The sequence below is a fragment of the Vombatus ursinus genome, unplaced genomic scaffold (genome assembly GCF_900497805.2).
Source record: "Vombatus ursinus unplaced genomic scaffold, bare-nosed wombat genome assembly UNPS02005459.1, whole genome shotgun sequence".
Lineage (NCBI taxonomy): Eukaryota > Metazoa > Chordata > Mammalia > Diprotodontia > Vombatidae > Vombatus > Vombatus ursinus.
Genome location: NW_020945237.1, coordinates 870,573 through 892,558, shown reverse-complemented (window position 1 = coordinate 892,558; position 21,986 = coordinate 870,573). Strand labels below are relative to the sequence as shown.

General features: G+C 39.6%; 1 protein-coding gene across 1 annotated transcript; it reads right to left on the bottom strand.

The window, feature by feature from the left end:
* Positions 1-927: 927 nt before the first annotated feature.
* On the bottom strand, positions 928-21,762 carry SAMD9L (sterile alpha motif domain containing 9 like). Its single transcript, XM_027847935.1, has 2 exons — positions 21,534-21,762; positions 928-6,070 (listed from the first exon to the last, which is right to left on the bottom strand). The coding sequence occupies exon 2, from the start codon at positions 6,048-6,050 to the stop codon at positions 1,329-1,331; it is 4,722 nt and encodes a 1,573-aa protein (XP_027703736.1). The 5' UTR covers positions 6,051-6,070; positions 21,534-21,762; the 3' UTR covers positions 928-1,328.
* Positions 21,763-21,986: the final 224 nt, after the last annotated feature.

The window sequence follows — 21,986 nt, the reverse complement described above, 5'->3', positions numbered from 1 at the left end:
TAACTTTAATTGGAGGCAGGGGCATATGCTTGGAAAGCTCAACTTGTCCTCTTATAAGCCTTTCATCCACCCATACATACTTGGTGTTCTTGTCATAAGGATGATACCCAGGAGTTACAAAGGAATGCTAACCCTCTAGATTGTCCAAGCCTTGTGCTTTCGTCTCTCTGTGAATAGGACTCTTGGATACAGGTGACAAACATGATACTCTGCAATGACCCTGTTAAGTAGGTAAGGTAATTGTTACCCCCATTTAAAAAAAATTATTTTAAATTTATGGAACAAAACAAGCATTTCCATAACACAGTACAAAAAAAAAGTTGATTGAACCCAAAATTGCAGATCTACCATGTACAACTTGCTATTCCCTCTAAATATACAACAAAGTTAGTGTGTAAATTTCTTTTTTTCCCTTTTTCTCTTCTCTCTTCCCCCTGCTCTAGAGATGGCTATCATCAGACACACAAATATATATGCACATATATATACACATATATAATTATTCTATATATATGCATTTAAAATAATTCTATACATACTTCAATTAATCAGTTCTTTCTCTAGATGCAGACAGCATCTTTCTTCCTATGTCCTTTATAGTTAATTTGGTCAAAATTACTTAGTCACTCAAAGTTGTTCTTAAAATAATATTGCTGTTACTGTATACAATGTTCTCTTGGTTCTGCTCACTTCAGTCTTCGTCATTTCGTGCAAGTCTCTCCATGCCATTCTGAGATCGTCAAGCTAATCATTTCTTCTATGACTGTAGTATTCCATCACAACCATACACCACAACTTGTTCAGTCATCCCCCAATTGGTGGCAATTCGTGCAATTACCCCCATTTTCTATTTAGGAATCTAAAGCACAAGCAGGTTCAGTGATTTGTCACAGATCACAGACTTAGCCAATTGGAGGACCAGGAGTCTAGAATCTATCAACTGTTAGAATTGTTTTATTGTTAATTTCTTGATTTATTTCCTAGCACTGTGAAGTACACCCTAAAGAAATGGAAAGGGTCTTTCATACATAACCACATTGGTGGGGGTGAGGAGGAGGTGGAGATATTAAGAGTAACAAAGCTTCCCTTTTCTTTAATGGGACTCCAGATTTTACAAATTGGAGACATTTGGAAAGTATTTATAAGGTCTTAATGATAGCAGAAGAGCAAAATAATTTTTGAATGGCGTCTTGTGTAATTTTTGGAGTTAAGACAACAGAAGGTAAAGTATGAGGAAAATGAACTCCACAAAATTCTGATTTCAGACTGAAAGTTAATAACACTGAGACAAGAAGCCTCAGAAAACAAAAAGAAAATAGTTTGGTTTCTTAAATGATCTCTATGCCATATGCGAGTGGACCTCCAATGGAAAATCCCAGGTAGAAGGATACTTTTTCTATACTTTTGCCACTCCGTAGGCGACCTAAGAAAACAGGCCTCACTGGGATCTTGATTTTTTCATCTCTTCCATACTCAACGTAGATGAGTTCACCCTCAGCCCGGCCCCTTAGTCGTAGCAAAAGTTCCTGGACTTTTTTTTCCTCCCAAACAGCTCCACTCTGCCACAGGATACTCGTGTCCGACACATTTTCAAAACATTCCTCGATTTTGACTTTGTGCACAAGCCTGTTGAAACCACTGCCTTTTCCAAGGTAAAAATGTGCAATTGGCTGTTTGAAGTGATACACATACTTGTATCGTGACCTGAAGGACATATTTAGAGATGAAATATACTTTTCCATTTGTCCAGAATCTAAATCAAGTTGCTGGTTTTCTGGCCAGAACAACAGGGAGGCAAGGAAGTAAGGTTCTGCATATTTGTGATCCAAACCTACTAGTTTCAGTACTTCTCGGAGCTGTTTCTTTAGCTTAGGAAGGGGTTGCACCAGTTTGGAAGCCGGTTTTATACAACTGAGAATGATGTTGGCCAGAATAAAATTCTGTTTTTCTCTCAAGTAGATTTTGTTGGTAAACTGTCCGAGGAGAAAAGTATATTGATTTATGATATCTTCCATGTTGTTGGAAGCACTTCTTTGATTGGTGAGATACTCCAATAATCCAGAAAACTTGTCTGCTTTTAAAATGTCCAGACTTCTCCTACAGTTCTCTACTTGAGTTGGCAAAACAAGTTTTGATTTAGATTTTTTGTCCTGAGATTGCTGCAAATCTAAGGGACCGAATACTGCTGCGTACTTTTTGAAACATTCAGCCACCTTTCTTCGAAGTTTTATCTCCTCTTTTTCTTTAATGCTGTTCTTGGGTTTCAGAAGGACAAAGTAGTCATCAAAAAAGTCAAAGGCTCCTTTCAAAGCTAATTGCAAGTTACTCAGGTAAGGCATGAACTCTTTAAGTGCTAAGTGATATTCATCATTTGGATCCCCAGGAATATCACCCTTTCCAGATAAAAATTGCACCATGTGCACCAGACCTTCTTTGCCAAAGAAAGAAATGAGCTGTAGAACCTGGATTGTGCAAAGACACACTTCAATCTCTCCTCGATAGCCTGCTGTATTGTATGAATCGTATCTCCTTTTCGACTTTTGATTGTCCAAATCCTCCCTGACATTTTCTTTCATTTTACTTTGCTCCTGAGACAATTTGAAGGCTCTGGAGGCTGTTTCAGCAGTTTCTAGGAGACTTCTCAGATCATGAGAGGTGATGCTCCTCCTACTTGTTGCGTTTTCTTCCAACCACCATTTTATCTTACTTTTGTAGACTTGACCAATTGTATCTGAGATATAGGAATTGGAGGGTGCCAATGTTTTTGCTTTCTCTGCCCACTTCAGAGCTTTGAGAAAATTCTTCTCCTTAAGGTAGAAATGTCTCGCTAAGGCTTGACAAATGAATGCATTCCCGGGGAACCGAATAGTTCCTTCCTTCAATACCATCACAACTTCACCATTACCTTCTTCCTGCTGTACTGCTTCGATCAGTGGAGAAAACAAAGTATCTGTCTCATCCCCATGCTCCCTGCGCTGCCTGGTAAGCAACAAGGTTTCCACATCTTGGGAAAGCTTATCTCTTCCTATTCCGATATCATAAAATAAACTCTCTTGTAACAGTCCCAGTGTGATTTGACTTTTAGCCAAATGATACGTGGTTTTCAATTCTACTAGACAATGATTGGCAATCAGAGGATGGATGATCCTTACACCTTTGTACTTCCCTTTTTCCTCCACTTCCATTTGAATCAAGATAGTAGAATAGGTTCCCATCTTGTCTTCAAGACATTCAGTTCCCCAGAAAGCCCTCTTGTTTGCAATTCCCAAGAATTCCTCACACTGGGATACCGAGATTATGGAATTAGTGACATAAGAGTTCAGTAAAGCCAGAAAGGAAATGAGTTGTGCTTCCTTTCTATGTATTTCCAGCCCTTTCAGTATGTTCCTGACAACATTTTGTATGTATTTTTCATCAAAATTGCTTTTCATGATCATGAAGGAATAAAAGTCTTTAAAGTTCTTGTATTGCTTTTCAATTTCTTTCAGTTTGACCTCAAAAGCTCTTTGCTCTGTCTCAGAGAGTTTATTTTCCAGAGCAATGCTGTCTGGATGTTTTGCACTTTTAAGAGGATTCTGGGATCTCATACAGTTTAAAATGATCACTAGAGGTTTTTCATACTGAATACCCTTTTCAGCTACCGCTGCAAGAATATAATTCTGTAGCAGAGAGACGTTTTCTTGTTCCTCAAAATCGTCCACAAGGAGCAGTACAGGTAAATAATCTTGCTGGCCGTTTGAACCATATGTGATTAAATTGATTACCTGTTCTCCAATTTCTGGAAATTCGGTTGCTTTGTTTTTCAACACAGCACATCTGAATTTTTTCTTTAGTTTCCAGAGAACATGCATAGCCAACGTAGTCCCCCCACAGCCTGGATGGTGATAAAGATTAATAATTTTGGCACATGTTTGTTTGGGAGAATCTGCCCAGTCTTGAATCATTTCTTTAAGGTTTTTATACTTGTCCCTTTTGATAAAGGTCGAATAGTTTTTAGAGGAAAAGTAGAAGTTCCACCAGGAAACTTTGCCACCTCGGTAAAAGTGCTCCTCTTGAGACTTCATGAATTCAAAGAACTTCTTTTTATCCTCTTCTAATTCTGTGTCTTCACATTCATTTTCACAGAGGATTTCTAGAGCACTCATGAAATCTTCTTCCTTTTTCAGAAGAACAGTAGATGAACCAGATGATGGCAAAAACCTTTGTGAAGAATGAATCCTTGATTTTAATTTAAGAATTGTACCATTTATCTTTTCAAGACTTAAGGTGGAAATACATTGGTTTGAGAGTTCATCGACCACTGTCAGTCTGGCTTGTAGAAGACTTTTCCATCGCTGGCATATCTGTGAACTGATGCAGATGCACAATATGTTTTCCATTCCCTTCAGGTCTTGGTAGAAAGCACAGAATGTTTCAATGAGGGGATCTCTTGGATCTTCCACTGGAGAGAGTAACAGAAACACCACCAAAAACTTTCCTCTTGGCATTATGTTTTCATGTGTAAGAAATGAAATGAGTTTTCTGACTTCAGAAGCTCTTTCTCGTTGCCATAAACTTGACTCTAAAGGTTTGTCTTCCTGAGTTCCTAGATCTGTTCTACCATTACAAAAGATCCAGCTGGGCTGTTGATAAAGATTCAACTTACTGGGATTTTGGATAATTTTGTCATCGTATTGACGTGGAAAGTGAAGATTTGCTGCACGGGTCTCTCGGTAAGACTTCACCAACCCATTCTTCCCAGATTCAGGATCAAACTCCAACACAGCAAACCACTTAATTTCCTTTAGAAAGTCCAGGTGCTTTTTTTGATTTGGATGGCTCTTACTGGCCACCAGAATGTACCAGTCATAGTAGGAATTGTCCAACAGGTCTCGGTTTCCTGTGAGCAGTTTCACCAGCTTCGGCCCTTCATTTTCCTTCATCTTCCTTTTTGTTTCATATTCTTCTTCTGCAGATTTTCTGGATTTTACCAGTGAATTCAAATTCAGTAAAAGCTGTTGGTAATCTGCATCATTTTGCTTGACATTAGCAAGGATATCTTTAGAGCTGGCTCCCTCTCTCACAAAAATTGAGTGTTCATTCCTTTCTTTCCACCTTTCTTCTTTACAGTTTTGCATCCTGATGCGGAAAATAATGTTCTTACATATGGAATACTGAGGAATGACATCGACTTCAATAACAAATCTATCTGATAGAGTATTGTCTTGCAGTAAGACTTCCACAAACCTGGGTTCCCTAATACATTTACATGCTATAGTGGCCTGCTCATCGTAATCAAAATAGCGTTTGATCATCAGATTGAAATGGTCAATAAAAACATCTTTACTGGTAATTTTCAGCCCAATGATTTCTCCATGGGGTTTGTCTTTGACACCAAAATGGATAGTGCCATTGGTGCGGGAATTCATGCAGGCTGAAGCAAATCTAAAGACTTCATTGCTGAATTTCATTTTGATGTCTTCCTCAGTTGCTGACCCAGTATTAGTCAATGCCTTGTACTCATGGACTGGCTCAATGAAATTTAGTCGTCCTGTTTCTGGCTGCAAAATGTAATGCTGTATATAACGATAGCTGTCATGGAATTTGTCGAAAGGATATGGCATACACGGTAATCTTTTTGGTTCCACTTCCGCATCATCTAATACTTTTTCCATAGCAAACTTTGATTCCTGTGTACATTCAGAATTTGTAATATCTTGAGAGTTGGCGGTTGAAATCACCTCTTCTGTATTTTCTGCTTTGAGTTTTGCTCTCATTTTGTTTTTCTTTCTAGGAGTTTTCAAGCTATCTTGTTTTCCAAATGTCTGAACAGGATTTTCTGGTGGAATGTTCTTCAAAGTTTTGTAAGTGCGCATTATCAAAAGAGCTGGGCCATGCGGTATACCCATGTCCACAAGATCCTTCTCTTCTAAGACACTTAACACTAATCCTGACACTTCCGCAGAAAGCAGGATTTGTCCATATTTTTCCTCAATCTTTAGTTCTTCTGTTGCCCATTGTTTCACACGTTCTTTGGTCCAGTCATCAACCTTTGTTGTCAGGTCAGTCATTCCAAAGATGTATCTTCACTCTTTTGAAAGAAAAACAAAATTCATGTAACATATGTTTGGGATGTTGTGTGATGCATTTGATTTAGAATTATAATGACTTACAAGCTCCTTTTATTGAATTACAGAATCATAATAGGAAGGGACCTTAGAGATCATCTCGTCCATACTAGACCTAAACAACTATCCCCTTTGCAATATCCCTGGCAAGTCGTCAACTTACCTTCCCTTGAAGATCCCCAGTAGCAGCAAACTCCTTACCCAATTCTGCTTTTGGATGACTCTGACTTTTAGGAAATTTTTCCTTATATCCAGCCTTTCCACCACTTCCACCCATTAGTTCTCATTCAGCCTTCTAGCTAGGGCCAAGAAGAAAATGACATTTTTGTTGCCCTTAGTTTTCATCATCATCATTGGCTCATTCTGACATTTAGAGTTGCAGATACTATTCTTGCAAGATCATGCCACTCTCTTTCACTACTACTCCACTCTCTGCCCCGCTTCCCTGTGCATGCTTTAAAATTTATATTGAACAATGAGCTCTCTGTGCATCCGTGGGCTTGAAGTATAGTTGGAGGATCGATCTGGTTAAATGTAATTAAACCTATCATGGCAATAGGCCATGAAGAGAATATGTTAATGTTGAAATGGAAAAGGATTATTTTTCAGTCATTTCATAAGTATCTCTATCACTTGACTTTGGTTAGCAAAAATCAAAACCCTCATTCCATGTTCAAATATAGCTCTAAAATTAAACTGAAAACATTTTACAGTAAATCACCTCTGCCTCTTGTCTGCAAGGCTTGGCTCCAGTGACTTTTCCATGTGAGACCTTTCTTGACACCCCATATCTTGGATGTTTAATCTTCATCCCTTTTTTATTTACTTTCTCTCTGTCTCTGTTTCTCTCTCTTTCTCTCTCTCTCTCTCTATATATATAGATTGTGCATACATATATACACACACATATACATATACATCTATGTTTTTTTCTTCACCAAATAGGTGGTAAGCTTCTTGAGTTCAGAGATTGCTTTATTTTTTGACACACACAGACACACATGTACACACACACACACACACACACATATACACACACACACATTCACAAAAATCCAGTCACTTACACATGGTATTATTCCTTTATAAATGCATGTTGCAATTTGGAATTATGCAAATAAAATGACACAAATGCCCATGCCCCTTGACTCAGAGATCCCACTATGAAGCTTTGAGACCAAGGAGGTCATTGACAAGAAGAAAGTCTTTATGTACTCTGAAATATTTATAGCAGCTCTTTTTGTGATAACAGAGAACCAGAAAGAAAGTAGACACCACCAATTAGGGAATGGTGAAACAAATCAGGGTATGTGGATATACTGAAATCTTACCATGCTGTAAGAAATGATGATTAGAAATAAAACAAATGTAGCCAAGATCAGAAAGAATGCAGAAAATTGGGGGAACATTTTATAGACAGTTTCTCAGATAAAGGTCTCATATTTCACATATATAAGGAACTTTGTAAAATTTATAAGAATATGAGTCATTCCCCAATTGACAGATGGTCAAAGGTTATGAACAGTAAGTTTTCCAATGAAGAAATAAAATAATTTATAGTCATATAAAAAAATGCTCTAAATAATTATTGATTAAAGAAATGCAAATTAAAACAACCTTGAGATATCATTTTACACCTATCAGATTGGCTAAAATAATTGAAGGGGAAAGCAACAAATGTTAGAGGGGATGTAGAAATTTTGCGACACTAATTCATTGTTGATGGAATTGTAAAATGATCCAACCATTTTGGAGAGCAATCTTTAATTATGCCCAATGAGCTGTTAAATTGCCTATGCCCAGCAATACCACTACTAGGTCTGTTTCCAAAAACGATTATGGAAAAAGGAAAAGAGCCTATACATTTTAAAATGTTTATAGCAGCATTCTGTGTGGAAATTGTGGGTATGCCCATGAATTAGAGAATGGCTGACCAAGTTGTGGTATATGATTGTGATAGAATGCTACTATACTATAAGAAATGACGAACTTGATGATTTTAGAAAAACATGGATAGACTTGCATAAAAAAATGAAGAGCAAAATGAACAGAACCAATAAAATGTTGTATGCAGTAACAACAATATTGTTTTTAAAAAAAACTTTGGGCAAATAAGTCATTTTGGCTATTACGAATACCCAAATTAACTACAAAGGACATATGAAGGAAGACACTATCTGCACCAGGAGAAAGAACTGATAAGTATACATATGTAGAGAATGGTGTATATATATGTATAATTTATAAATATATTTATAAATATAATTTATAAAATAAATATAAATTATGTATATGTACGTATACACAAATATGTTTGTGTCTAATGGTAGCCATCTCCAGGGGGAAAGAGAAGAAGAAAGAGGAAGGAAAAAGAAAGCTACATGATAATTTTATTGTATATTCAAAAGGAATGGCAAGTTGTACATAACCGATTTGTAGCTTCATGTGCAACCATTTTTTTCTTATTCTATGTTATGGAAATGCTTGTTTTATTTCATAAATGAAAATTGAATAAATAAAAATTTAAAAAACAAATGATGATTATGATGCAGTGACTTGCATGATCTATTACAGAATAAAGTAAGCAGAGCCAAGAAAACCATATTCACAATGACACAATGTAAATGGAAGGAACATCCACCAATCAATCAAAAGTGAATGCTGGCTAGGGTGGCACAGTGGATAGAGCTCTGGTCTTGGAGTCAGAAGGACCTGAGTTGAAATCCAGTCTCAGATCAGACACTTGACACTTACTAGCTGTGTGACCCTGGGCAAGTCACTTAACCCCAATTGCCTAAAAAAAAAAAGTTGGGGCAGCTAGGTGTCACAGTGGATAGAGCACAGGCCTAGGAGTCAGGCAGACCTGAGTTCAAATCTGGCCTCAGACACATAACATTTACTAGCTGTGTGAGTTGGGGCAAGTCACTTAACCCCAATTGCCTCAACAACAACAAAAAAAAGTAAATGCTGAAAAATTATGAAAAACAACAGCTGCAAAAGGAGAGACAGAAGAAGACAACCTGACATGACTTCTTTATGGAGGTCAGAGATCCACATTGTGGATACATATCACAGATTTTCAGACTTTCTTGATTTATTGACCCATTTTGCTGACTTTTTCCCCTTTTTTCTTTGGCTAGACAACAGGGTTAAATGACTTGCCCAGGGTCACACAGCTAGTAAGTGTTACGCGTCTGAGGCCGGATTTGAACTCAGGTCTTCCTGACTCCAAGGCCTGTGCTCTATCCACTGTGCCACCTGGCTGCCCCCTTTTTTTCTTTAAAAATATTATTACATGGGTTGGCTTTCTGATAAAAGGGGAAGAAGAGGAATATTGGGAGAAATTTTGGTGATTCAAAAAATTACCAATAAAAATTTGTTTAAAAAAATTTTAATGCTTGTTTAATTGAATTAAATTGATATGGTAAGCCTCTGGGAGAGGGGTCCACTAGGCTGGAAATGGAGCAGGTCAAAGCACCTGTACCAATGAATTGAGAGATTGGGCCTGTGAGGAACAATTGCGTTTACAGCCTGGGCAAGATAGGGAGCCCAGCCTTTAAAAATAAACAGCAATGAACAAATTAGCAAATAAATGTTTGAGTGGATAGATAGGGAGGGAGATAGGAGAAAGACAGAGAGAGAGACAGACAGGCAGACAGAGACAGAGAGAAAGAGACAGAGACAGAGACAGAAAGGGAGAGAGGAGAGAGAGAAGGGGAGAGAGAGACAGAGAGAGAAGACAGGGAGACAGAGACTGAGAGATAAATAGACAAATAGGTAGATGGACAGATAGAAAGTTAGACAGGCATATAGACGTAGAGAGTTAGACAGAGAGACATGTAAACATAGATAGATAGACAGATGATAGATAAATGTTAGATAGATAGATAGATAGATGATAGATAGATAATTTGTCAGCCCTGGTATCACCCCGCATTCCTTCACTCTCCCACACTCACTTGAGGATGTCTCCCTTTTGCTAGTCAGGGCCTAGCTTCTTAAGTGTGCCTCCCAGGTGAGGGTCCTTCATTTTCTTTTAGACCCTTCCTGGATTTCCTACGATCTGACTCTCCTTACTACTCCATTGAAACGACCTTGAGGATGACAGTGTCATTGCCTTTGAGCTGGAAGGACTGGAGAGATCCGGGCATCTAGTTTAACCCTCTCGTTTTGCAGATGTGGGGACCAGGCTATTGTGCCTGGGCATGACTCACCCTATCTTGTAAAAGCCTCCTTTTATGACCCCCGAGTGCCCTGAGGCAACACTTATGAAATACAAAAGCATAAGGCAAATGGCCTTTTGCAAATGTCCTCTTTCCCAAACTTACTCTTTCCAAAACCACATCCCTTTCCTTGGTCCTCATGTAAATCACACACACACACACACACACACACCATCCAGTGCTCTCCTTCTGGGTATAAGCCTGCTGAGGGCACTGGGAACCAGGTGCATGATCCCTAAATCTGTAAACTTAAGAAATGTGTTCCTGTTCTGCAATTTCAAAGTCAATTCTTCCACACTCTTTCTGGCTCTTTGCTCCAGTCAGTAGCGGGAGGGTATCAGAGGACTGCCATTCTGCTATGGGGTGGCTAGAGAGGTGGCCAGGCTTCCATGGGGGAGAGGTGGCAGGATTCCTAGGGTTGGGATGCCAGGGCCCCTTGCAATCTTGCTCACTGGCTAAGGTAAGAAATCAAAATCACCTCAAAAGATGCAGCGCCTGCTTCTGACCTCCTTGGACAAGATTGCTAAGGTGATGCAGCAGGTATGAAGATGTTTAAGTGAAAGGGACCTAAATAACATAAGCCATAGACACATGCAAAAGGATGGGGAGCCCTTAGATATGTAGGGGGACAATGGGGGGAGAAATGAATTATTCCCTCAATCACAGATGAGTTGATGTCTCTTTCAGGAGGGCTACCTACTGACCTCCTCTTTTTTTTGGCGAGAAAATGGGGATTAAGTGACTTTCCCAGGGTCACACAGCTAGTGAGTATCATGTGTCTGAGGCCACATTTAAACTTGGGTCCTCCTGACTCCAGGGCTGGTCCTCTATTCACTGCACCACCCAGCTGCCCCAACCTCCTCTTTTCTAATTCAAGTGGTTACCGTTAGGTGGAAGCTGATTAGTCAGATTTATCCTGGGTGGTCAGTCAGCCAATAAATATTTATTAAGTACCTATTATGGGAACGTGTGAGAGCTATATACTCTCACAAGGGGGAATCTTCCTCAGATCCTGTCCATGAGACGGTGGACAACAGAAGAGGCAATGAGGGGGCAATTAGAGGCTTTCACAGACATTCAATCTTCCTCTGGCTGTGTGAGAACTCCGGATATGGGAATGCCTTCCCTGTTATATAACCTTTGACCATAGTATGCTTAAGGTCCTCATCTACCACCACACCACAAAAATACGTCTTCTACTTGACCACACAGTTTCAATAATAAAAATAATAATAGCTAACACTTTCATAACACCTACTGTGTACTAGGCACTGTGCTGAGTGTTTTACAATGATCTCATTTGATCCTGGGTTAGGTAGATGCTGTTATTATCCCTATTTTACAGATGAGGAAACTGAGACAAAGTATTATGTGACTTGCCCAGGGTCATATAGCTAGTAAATGTCTGAGGCTGGATTTGAACTCAGATCTTCCTGACTTCAGGCCCCACACTCTATTTTTTTTTATTTCAGAAAAGTAATTTATTTAGATAAAAATATTTCAGACCATATGACAGATACTATATCAGAGAAAGCTCCAAACAATCCATCCTAATCTTTACACAGAGTGGTCAGGCCAAATATCACACCCTATCACAAGCCTGAGAACTAGGCCTCTGTGAGCTGATGTTTACAAACATTAGGAACCTCCTTAGGCCGTCTTCAAGGTGGTTTTTTGTAACGCTTGCTTTGTGTAGGTTAACAGCCTGACTTTTGGGTATGACTAAGTTTTAGAGAGACAAGCTAGATACCAGGACTGAGATTGGGATCTATTTTTCCCAAAGGCAAGTTTGTTTCTTTCCTCCTGATGCTTCGCATTTTATATTACACCTCCTTTCCTTACTCCTACTAGCCTTTTACACCTTACCCCCGGCTCCCTTTACCTAACTAGGTCACTACATTATAAACAAAGGTCCTTTCATCACTGTGTTACTCTAACCAGAACCAAACACTGAAAACACGCCTCCTCTCCCAGTCCCTTCCCACTCTATAGGCAAATGGTAGTTTCATGGAAATTAAGCCTATAAACAAGTATAGCATGGCTCCTGAGCTCACTAGTTGGGGCACTGACGCACCAGTATAGCTTCTGAAGTACTGAAGCTTTGCTTACAATAAGGGCACAGATAAAAAGTGGGCTTAACCTCCATGAGGATAACTTTGATACCAGAATATGTTTTCAGGAGGGCAACGAAGTCTGCTGGCTGACTGTAGGTTTCTGAACAACAGGGATGATGGAAAGGACCCTTTAAAAGACATTTGGTTCTTATGTTGAAGTAAAGAAGGATTCCTCTTCTCCTTCCTCATTGCTAGTATTCTGGTACCGCCCATTTGAACTTTTTCCCTGTTAGTATCAACAGTTTTCTAACTTCTCTTTCCCATCATCTCCTGCACCCTGCGCCACCAACCTACCCTTAAACTAAAGGTCAGTGACCCCCAAGGGGAACTGGTATGTAGTCATTGACTTGGCCAATACCAAACCCCCTCCATGAGGAAAACCAGGAATAATTAGCTTTTACCTGGCAGGGCCTCTAATACATCATCGCTATCCTGCCTCAAAGAAACATCAACATTCCCATAATCTGCCATCACCCCTTGCTGGTCTGGTGACATTCTTGTATTATATCAGTGACTTAATCACTGTCAGCCCAAATGAAGAGGTCGCCAAAAATTCTTTAGAAGTGGTACTATATAGCTTAGATTCTTAAAATTTAGCCACTGCCCAGATTCTTAGAATATAGTCAACACCTCACAGACTCTCAGATTCCTCAAGAGTCTGGCTAATGTGTCGAGTCTCTAATAAGCTTTGTCTTTGGCTGAAAAAAAAAATGAAGTGGTACTATAGACCTTTAAGGCAGATGGGTGAGCTACCAACCCTGAAAAAGGCCATGGACCCACAGAGCAAGTGAAATTCCTGGGAGCCCAGTGGGTGGGGAGCAAGAGAGATATTTCTAACCTGGTTAAGGACAAACTCTTTAGCTGAGGGACCCCTAAGAATAAAAAGGAGACACCATCAGGCTTTTGCAATACTGGAGACAGCACATTTGCCTTCTGAGTATCTTACTGAAACACCTGTTTAAAGTAACACATCATCCATCAGTCTTTGAATAGAGGTCAGGGCAACAAGCGCTAACTAGGGTGTCGCTGGCCACTGACTAAGCCCTGCTGCTAGGACCTTCTCTCTCCTAGGTCTACACAGAGCTCCAGGTGTCCATAAGCAGCAAGACTATAGACTGGAGGCTTTTTTCTGAGAAGCAAGCCAAAGTATAAGATTTGAAGAAACTGCATCTTATATACATATCCAAGCACAGAATGTTAGAGCTGAAAGCATTGGATGTTAGAGATAGAAAGGACCTTACAGATCATCTAGTGTTACCCCTTCATTCATAAATGCAGCAAACTCCACCACATGGCTTGGGCAGGGGGCAAAGGTACATGGGTGGGGCTGGCTGCTGGCACCCAGTTCACTTCCCACAGTTGTCTAAGTTCCAATAGAATTTCAGATGACCAAAGGACAAACTACTGAAAGGGCTGCTGGTGTGTTTTACTGGTTCTGATCTGCTATCTCCACGGTTAGGAGAAGGCTTTTGGAGGAGTGGGGGATCAGGGACTGGCTGCATAGCCAGAACTGGGGTCATCTTTTAAAAGGCCTAAATTAGCCTGAGACTAATTTCTTTATTTCATTCTCTTTGGGTGTGCTATGGTGATTTGTAAAAAATGAAAGCAAAGAGATATCAATAACAATTTATAAAAATCAAAAATTCTTGTTGCATTGAATTAAACTGAATCACTACTTTGAAACATGGTTTATGCTTATATATATGTATATATATATATATATATACATATATATATAATATTTTATTTTACCCCCACAACATCTAGTGAAAGACAATTCTGTAAGGCAAGAGACCTTAGAACCCTGTTGAGGTCATTTGGCTCCAAGAAATGGGCCTCAGTCCTTGGCTTCTGCATTTTTTCTTTTCCCTTGTAGGTGAAGGGATTGGAGCCTCCAATTTTATGAGTTTCGAAATATCAAGAGTGAGACTTTAGGCTTCTCAGTTTCTAGGTTTTGCAGCCAACTCAGTCCTAGTGCTCAGAGGAGCAAGGAATGGCCTTTGGGAGTGACTTTTGGGACCTAGCCCAGTAGTAGTTGAAATGAAGACTTTTTTGGATAGATATACACATTTGGATATAAACTTGGTAAGTCTAATGCTATGTAGAGACTATGCTCGGAGTCAACCCAATCTCCCTAGAGACTAAGGTGGAATAAGGGGAAGCGTCTCCTCCAAGGTATAAGAAGGAAGTGTTTGTACTTTGTTCTTGCTTATATCTTTGAAATAAATATCCAAACTAGTAAAAACTAGTCAATGTTAAATGGTTAAATGGAATTGGTGTCCTCCCCACTTAGCTTGGAGGCTCAAGTCAAGACCATTAGATATGAAAAACCTGAACCCTCAGGGTACCCCTAAACCCCTGAGAGACCAGATGTATCCTTTTTGGTTCTTAGAGAGTGAGGCTATGTAAGCAAAAACAAGAGAACAAATGTTTTCCCCAGATATCTCAAGGTACACTTTTCCCTATCCCACCTTGGTCTGTTGGAGGAGTTTCCACATAACATTGGTCCCACCAAGTTTACTCTTCCTCTCAGTTACTATTGGGCTAGATCCCAAAGATCATCTGTGTTCCTCACCAACATTGAGCTGGTGACAAAAACTATATGCTAGGATGCTGGAATGCTGGGCCCCCAGACGGCCAGATGCTTACTCTCTTGACCTTTCAAAATCCACAAGATTTTTCACCTAGAAGGAAGCACAAATACAGAGGTCAAGGACCTGATGCCTACTTCTCTAGGCTCTGCAGCCTCTCAAGAGAGAAGTTCTCCAAGGCTTCTCCCTACAACATTTTCTCTTTTCAGACATCATCAGCAAAATAATCAAACCACCATAGCACAGCCATGGAAAACATATTGGGCTCTAGGCCATAGCTAACTCAGTCTCTTTGACTAGATCTCCACTTCCAGCTATATAACCAGTTAGAAAGGGGGTGGGGGGAGGCTTTTCTCTTTTTTTCCAATTTATTTATTTATTTTTAGTTTTCAACATTTACTTCCACAAGATTTTGAGTTCTAAATTTTCTCCCCATTCCTCCCCTCCCGTACCACCTCATGAGGTCCTGCATTCTGATTCCCCCTTCACCCAATCTGTTCTCCCTTTTATTACCCTCTTCCTCTTATACGCTTCCCCTTACATTTTCCTATAGGGTAATATAGATTTCAATACCCCTTTGCCTGTGTGTCTTATTTCCCAGTTGCATGCAGAAACAATTTCTAACATTCATTTCTAAAACTTTGAGTCTCAAATTCTCTCTCCTCCTCCCTCCCCACCTACCCTCATTGAGAAGGTAAGCAACTCGACATAGACTATACATGTGCAGTCATGTAAAACACTTCCATAATAGTCAAGTTGTGGAAGACTATATTTCCCTCAATCCTATCCCAGCCCCCATTTATTCTATTTTTTCCTTTGTTCCTGTCCCTCTTCAAAAGTGTTTGCTTCTGATTACACCCTCCCCAAATCTGCCCTCCCTTCTATCATCCTTCCCTCTATTATCCCCTTCCCCCCTACTTTTCTGTAGGGTAAGATAGATTTCCATACCCAATTGGGTGTGTATGTTATTCCCTCCTTCAGCCAAATCTGATAAGAGTAATGTTCACTCATTCCTTCTCACCTCCCCCCTCTTCCTTTCCACTGTAAAAGTTTTTCTTGCCTCTTTTATATGAGATAATTTATTCCATTCTACCTCTCCCTTTCTCCTTCTCCCAGTACATTCTTCTCTCACCCCTTAATTTTCTTTTTTAGATATCATCCCTTCACACTCAATTCACCCTGTGCCCTCGGTCTATAGATATTCCTTCCAACTACCCTAATAATGAGAAAGGTCTCATGAGTTACAAATATCATCTTTCCAGTTATAAATGTAAATAGTTCAACTTTAATAAGTCCGTTATGATTTCTCTTTCCTGTTTGCCTTTTCATACTTCTCTTGAGTCTTGTATTTGAAAGTCAATTTTTCTATTTAGCTCTACTTCTCAAGAATGCATTGAATTTCTCTACGTCATTGAATATCAATTTTTCCCCCTCATTGATTACACTCAGTTTTGCTGGGTAGGTGATTCTTGGTTTTAATCCTAGTTCCTTTGACCTTCAGAATATCATATTCCAAACCCTCCAGTCCCTTAATGTAGAAGCTGCTAAATCTTGTGTTATCCTGATTGTGTTTCCACAATACATGAACTGTTTCTTTCTGATTGCTTGCAATATTTTCTCCTTGACCTGGGAACTCTGGAATTTGGCTATAATATTCCTGGGAGTTTTCATTTTGGGATCTCTTTCAGGAGGTGTTTGGTGGAATCTTTCACTTTCTATTTTACCATCTGATTTGAGGATATCAGGGCAGTTTTCCTTGATAATTTCTTGAAAGATGATGTCTAGGCTCTTTTTTTTTTTTTTGATAATGGCTTTCAGGTAGTCCAATAATTTTTAAGTTATCTCTCCTGGATCTATTTTCCAGGTCTGGTGTTTTTCTAATGAGATATTTCACACTGTCTTCTATTTTTTCATTCTTTTGGTTTTGTTTTACAATGTCTTGATTTCTCATAGAGTTATTAGCTTCCATTTGCTCCATTTTAATTTTTAAGGAATTATTTTCCTCAGTGAGTTTTTGGACCTCCTTTTCCATTTGGCCAATTCTGCTTTTTAAGGCATTCTTTTCCTCATTGGGTTTTTGGACCTCTTTTGCCATTTGAGTTAGGCTATTTTTTAAGGTGTTATTTTCTTCAGTATTTTTTTGGGTCTCCTTTAGCAAGCTGTTGACTAGTTTTTCATGATTTTCTTGCATCACTCTCATTTCTCTTCCCACTTTTTCCTCTACTTCTGTTACTTGCTTCTCAAACTCCTTTTTGAGCTCTTCCATGGCCTGGGACTGATTCATATTTTTCTTGCAGGCTTTGGATGTAGGAGCTTTGACTTTGTTGTCTTCTTCTGGTTGTATGTTTTGATCTTCTTTGTCACCAAAATAAGATTCTGTAGTCTGACTTTTTTCCCCCTGTTTACTCAGCTTCCCAGCCAATTGTTTGACTTTTAAACTCTTTGTTAAGGTAGGGGTCTGCTTCCAGTGTGGAGGGTGTACCGTCCCAAGCTTCAGGAATTTTGTGCAGCTGTTTTCAGAAATACTTTTAGGGACCTGTATGTTTCCAGTTCTTCCAAGGTGGTATGTTCTAAGGAGAGGTGTTTACTCCTCTCTTGGCCTCTGCATGACTACAAGCACTCTTTTATGCCCTGGAAATGAGAGGAGAGTTCCCTCTCCACTGCTGCCACAAGCTCTTCTATGCCAGTGCTCCTCTTCGCCCCAAGACTGCCACCCAGGACTGGGACCCATATGCAAACATGGGCAAAACAAGAGAATCTTACCTCAGCATCAGCAAAGAGGTCCCTGCAATCCTCCTCTGATCAGCTGCTCGATCTCCCCCACCAGCTGTGGGCCAGAGCTCCTGAAGCAGCTGCTGCCACTGTGGCCACCACCTTGTGGCTGTGCTAGGACCAGGACTGGACCACACTTCTCTTTCACCCAGGTCCAACAGACCATTCCCACTGACCTTCTAACTTGTCTTTGGTGTTTGTGGGTTGAGAAGTCTGGAAACCGCCACAGCTCCCCTTGATTCAGTCTCCTGAGGCATACTCCAGGTTTACTGAGGCCTGGTCTTTGCCTGCTTGGCCCACACTGTACTGTGCTTCTCTCCCAGCCTGGTGCAACAGACCTTTCCCATTGACCATCCAGATTGTCTTGGGCTAGAAATTTGTTTCACTTTATCTTTTTGTGGGTTCTGCTGCTCTAGAATTCATTTAGAGTCATTTTTTTACAAGGTTTTGGAGGGGTTTGGGGGAGAGCTCAAGCGAGTGCCTGCTTTTACTCTGCCATGTTGACTCTGCCCTCAAAGATGGGAGGCTTCTCTTAACACATGGATAGAAAATTGTAATAAGTTAGGTTATATCTAGGCAGCTAGGTGACATAGTATATAGAGTCTTGGACCTGGAGTCAGGAAGACCTGTGATCAAATTCTGCCTCAGATACTTACTAGCTGTGTGACCCTGGGCAAGTCATTTAATCAATTGTAAAACAGGGATAATAACAGTACCTACCTTGCAAGGTTGTTGTGAGGATCAATGAGATATTTGTAAAGTGCTTAGCAGAAAAGTGCACGGCACATAGTAGGCACTATATAAATGCTTATTCCCTTCCCTCCTCCCTCTGATTCCCCATTTACAGAATGTCTACACATGCATCACATTCTATGTCATCAGGACTCTTCCAGAGGTGCCTGAAGTACTCTGCACCTGCACCAGACCTCCATCACACTATCAGTATTTACTTTCGTTTCTTAACTTAGCAAATATGATAAAGTTGTTGACTCACAGAAATTCAAAGCCAAGAGTTGTGTCTCAGTTAATATTTACAGATAAAGAGTGGGAGGAAGAGAGAGCATTTTTCTTATTTATTGAGATAAAATGTTCGGTTTAGACTGACTCTGGCACATTGAGCCACTTTTGAATGGTTGGACAAAATGGAAGATAGGTGTTGGCCTCTTAAAAGGCTGGCAATAGATTTGAAATCCACGTACCTCAGAAAAATAGCTGTGAGTTCCTAGGAACTGTAGGCTTCAGAAGGAGCTGGCACAATCATTTTTTCACTCTCCTTTTCACTTACAGGGGCCATTTAACTCACCAACCTTTGAGAAGCAACCCATGCATTCCAAAAAGAGAATGAGAAATCGATGGATGTTCCTGAATGGAAGTGAATGCCTGGGATTTCTGCTCACATGAAGGTAGGGTAAAAAAAAAGTTACTGGGTTGTTGCTGCCTCAGAGGATGACCGACAGCTCAGCCTATCTAATTCTCTATTGTTTCCTCCTGCTTCCATAGAAGTATTAGGAAATTAAGGTTCAGAGAGATAGTCATTTGTTCAAGGTCCAGAATTCAAGTCTTCTCGATACTAGTCCTGAAATCTCTTTCTGACTCATCCATGGTGTCAGGCAGATACCAAAAGTATTTGTTTTCAGAAAAGGAACTAAAACTAAACTAAACTAAAATTAAAATGGAAAGAAACTCCCACATTCATTGAATACAACTTTTGTCTCAAAGAACTTGCTGAATTAGTAATTTTCTGAGCAGTTTTTGTATTAATCCTTATGAAAATGACAGTGCTCCTTAGGGGTGGACATGCTGTCTTGGATTAGATTTAGATGATCTCTTAGGATTAGGGTTACCCTGCTAGCTTTCTGGTACAGGAATTATAATTATCTTGTAGTACATGTATATATGTATGTGTGTATATCTTTATATAAATATATATCTACATCTATATGTATTATATGTGTGTATATAGAAACACATACATATATCTATGTATTTGTGTGTATATACATACATATGCTATTTTAGTTTTTGTTTTTTTTGTTTTTTGTTAGACAATGGGGTTAAGTGACTTGCCTAGGGTCACACAGCTAGTAAGTGTTATGTGCCTGAGTCCAGATTTGAACTCAGGTCCTCCTGAATCCAGGGCCAGTGCTCTATCCACTGCGCCACCTAGCTGCCCCAATATACTATTTTAAAAATATGTATTTTCCCCAATTACATGTTAAAATAATTTTGAGATTTTTTTTTAAAGTTTTGAGTTCTGAATTCCATCCCTCTTTTTCTCCTTCCCCTCCCCTCTCCCCACTCCCTGAGATGGTAAGCAATCGGTTATAGGTTATACATGTGTAATCATGTAAAGCATTTCCATATTAGTCATACATATATTATATTTCATACATATATTATATATTTTAAAACTTCCTGCAACATAACTTGTAGAAATCCTTGTGGAGAACTAAGGCCTGGGTTACAACATATGGATGAACACTTTATTTTAAACATTGCTCTAAAAATTTACAATCCATTTAAAAAATCTTTTTCCAATAAAATAACAAAAGCCCTAGAATAAAAACAAACAAACAAAAAAACAAGAAAAAGAAAATCAGGCAGCTCCTAGCCTCCTAGCCCCACTTTTCCCTGGCTTTCCGCACCTTGTCAGTATCCCTGCCTGTCCTCTGTTATTTTTATCCTTCCTTTGGCATCTCCTACTTCTCAGTATATTCATTTGCACCGTTTTGAAGATTTCTGGCAAACATTTAGACATTTCTGTAAAGGGAGGGTGGGGCAGGAGAACTCACTTTCCTGTATGTTTGTTTCCTTTCCCTGAGCTGAATGCTGATGTGCCATAGGCAGAGTGCTAGAGCCCTGTCTGTGGTTGGTTGGATGGTTCATCTCCCGCCCCGCTACCGGCCCCACACCACCCCTCCCCCTGCGGTTGTGATGGGAAGATGAAGGTGGATTGTGAGTCTGTTGTCAATAAAAATCCCAAATTGTCAGCCCATTTGGCCTCCGAATTGTTTCATTTTAATGTCACCCGCCAGTCTATCATTTTACTGTCTCAGACATCACTTAAAGCTTTTTCTTTTAGCCCGACTCCCCCACCCCCAGTATAGAATTAGAGGACTAGCCCTGTGTGGAGTTTCACATTTCAAATCTCTGATCTAAAGTTTTCAAAGGAGACCCCTTGTGATCCACCTCCCCTACAACACACACACACACACACACACACACACACACACACACACACCACACACAGAGTTCCCTGACAGTGCCCTATGGGAAGCTTCTTCCTCCAAAAATCTTCTAGGACCGCTGAGATGAGCTTCATTTGTTCCATTTGCTTCTATATTTAGAGACACTGATACTGATCACACACACACACACACACACACACACACACACACATATGTATGTATATATGTGTGTGTATCTATCTATCTATCCATCTATCTATCTATATATCTATAGAAACTAAAAATACAGGTTATCCAAAAGCCTTAGTGTAGTTTTAAGTCTGAATAAGTTTAAAACTGCACCAAGACTTTTGGGACACCCTATATTGGCGTATGTATGTATGTATACATGTATATACAGATATATATGCATGTATATGCATACATATGTCTAGTTTTATTTGTTTAAAGACCATGACAACAACAACAACAAATCTAGACCTCTCCACTGTGAAGTCTAATAAAGGAAATGAAACCATTGATTGATTCAGGAACTTACCAGAGCTGTCCTGAGAATTCCTTCTTTGAAAGTAGAATCTTGGACTGTATAATAATATTTTACTTCTTCTTGTAAGAGCATAGGCTTTAAATGAAGTAAATTTCCTATATGCACTTAAAGTAATCAGCAAATTGTAATGCTTTTTCTCCCGAGGTTCTAGAGGAGTAGGCTGAATTTCTGAAGGCTGTGGGACTTTATTCTTAGCTTTACAGGAAGCAGTCTTGAACAAGTAGAAATGTCAGAGAACAGGTTTCACTTTCATTTAAGCTTCCTTCTTTCTTCCTTTCCATCCTCACTCCCTCCTCTCCGTCAGTTCACATAGGAAATCATACCCTTACCTTTGGGTGCTCTACCCGAAGGAATATAAATTTTGATAGCTGAAACCTCGAAAGATATCTTGGGGTTTACAGGCTAGATTTCTTTCTTAAGGACCACACCTTAAACCCAAGTCAC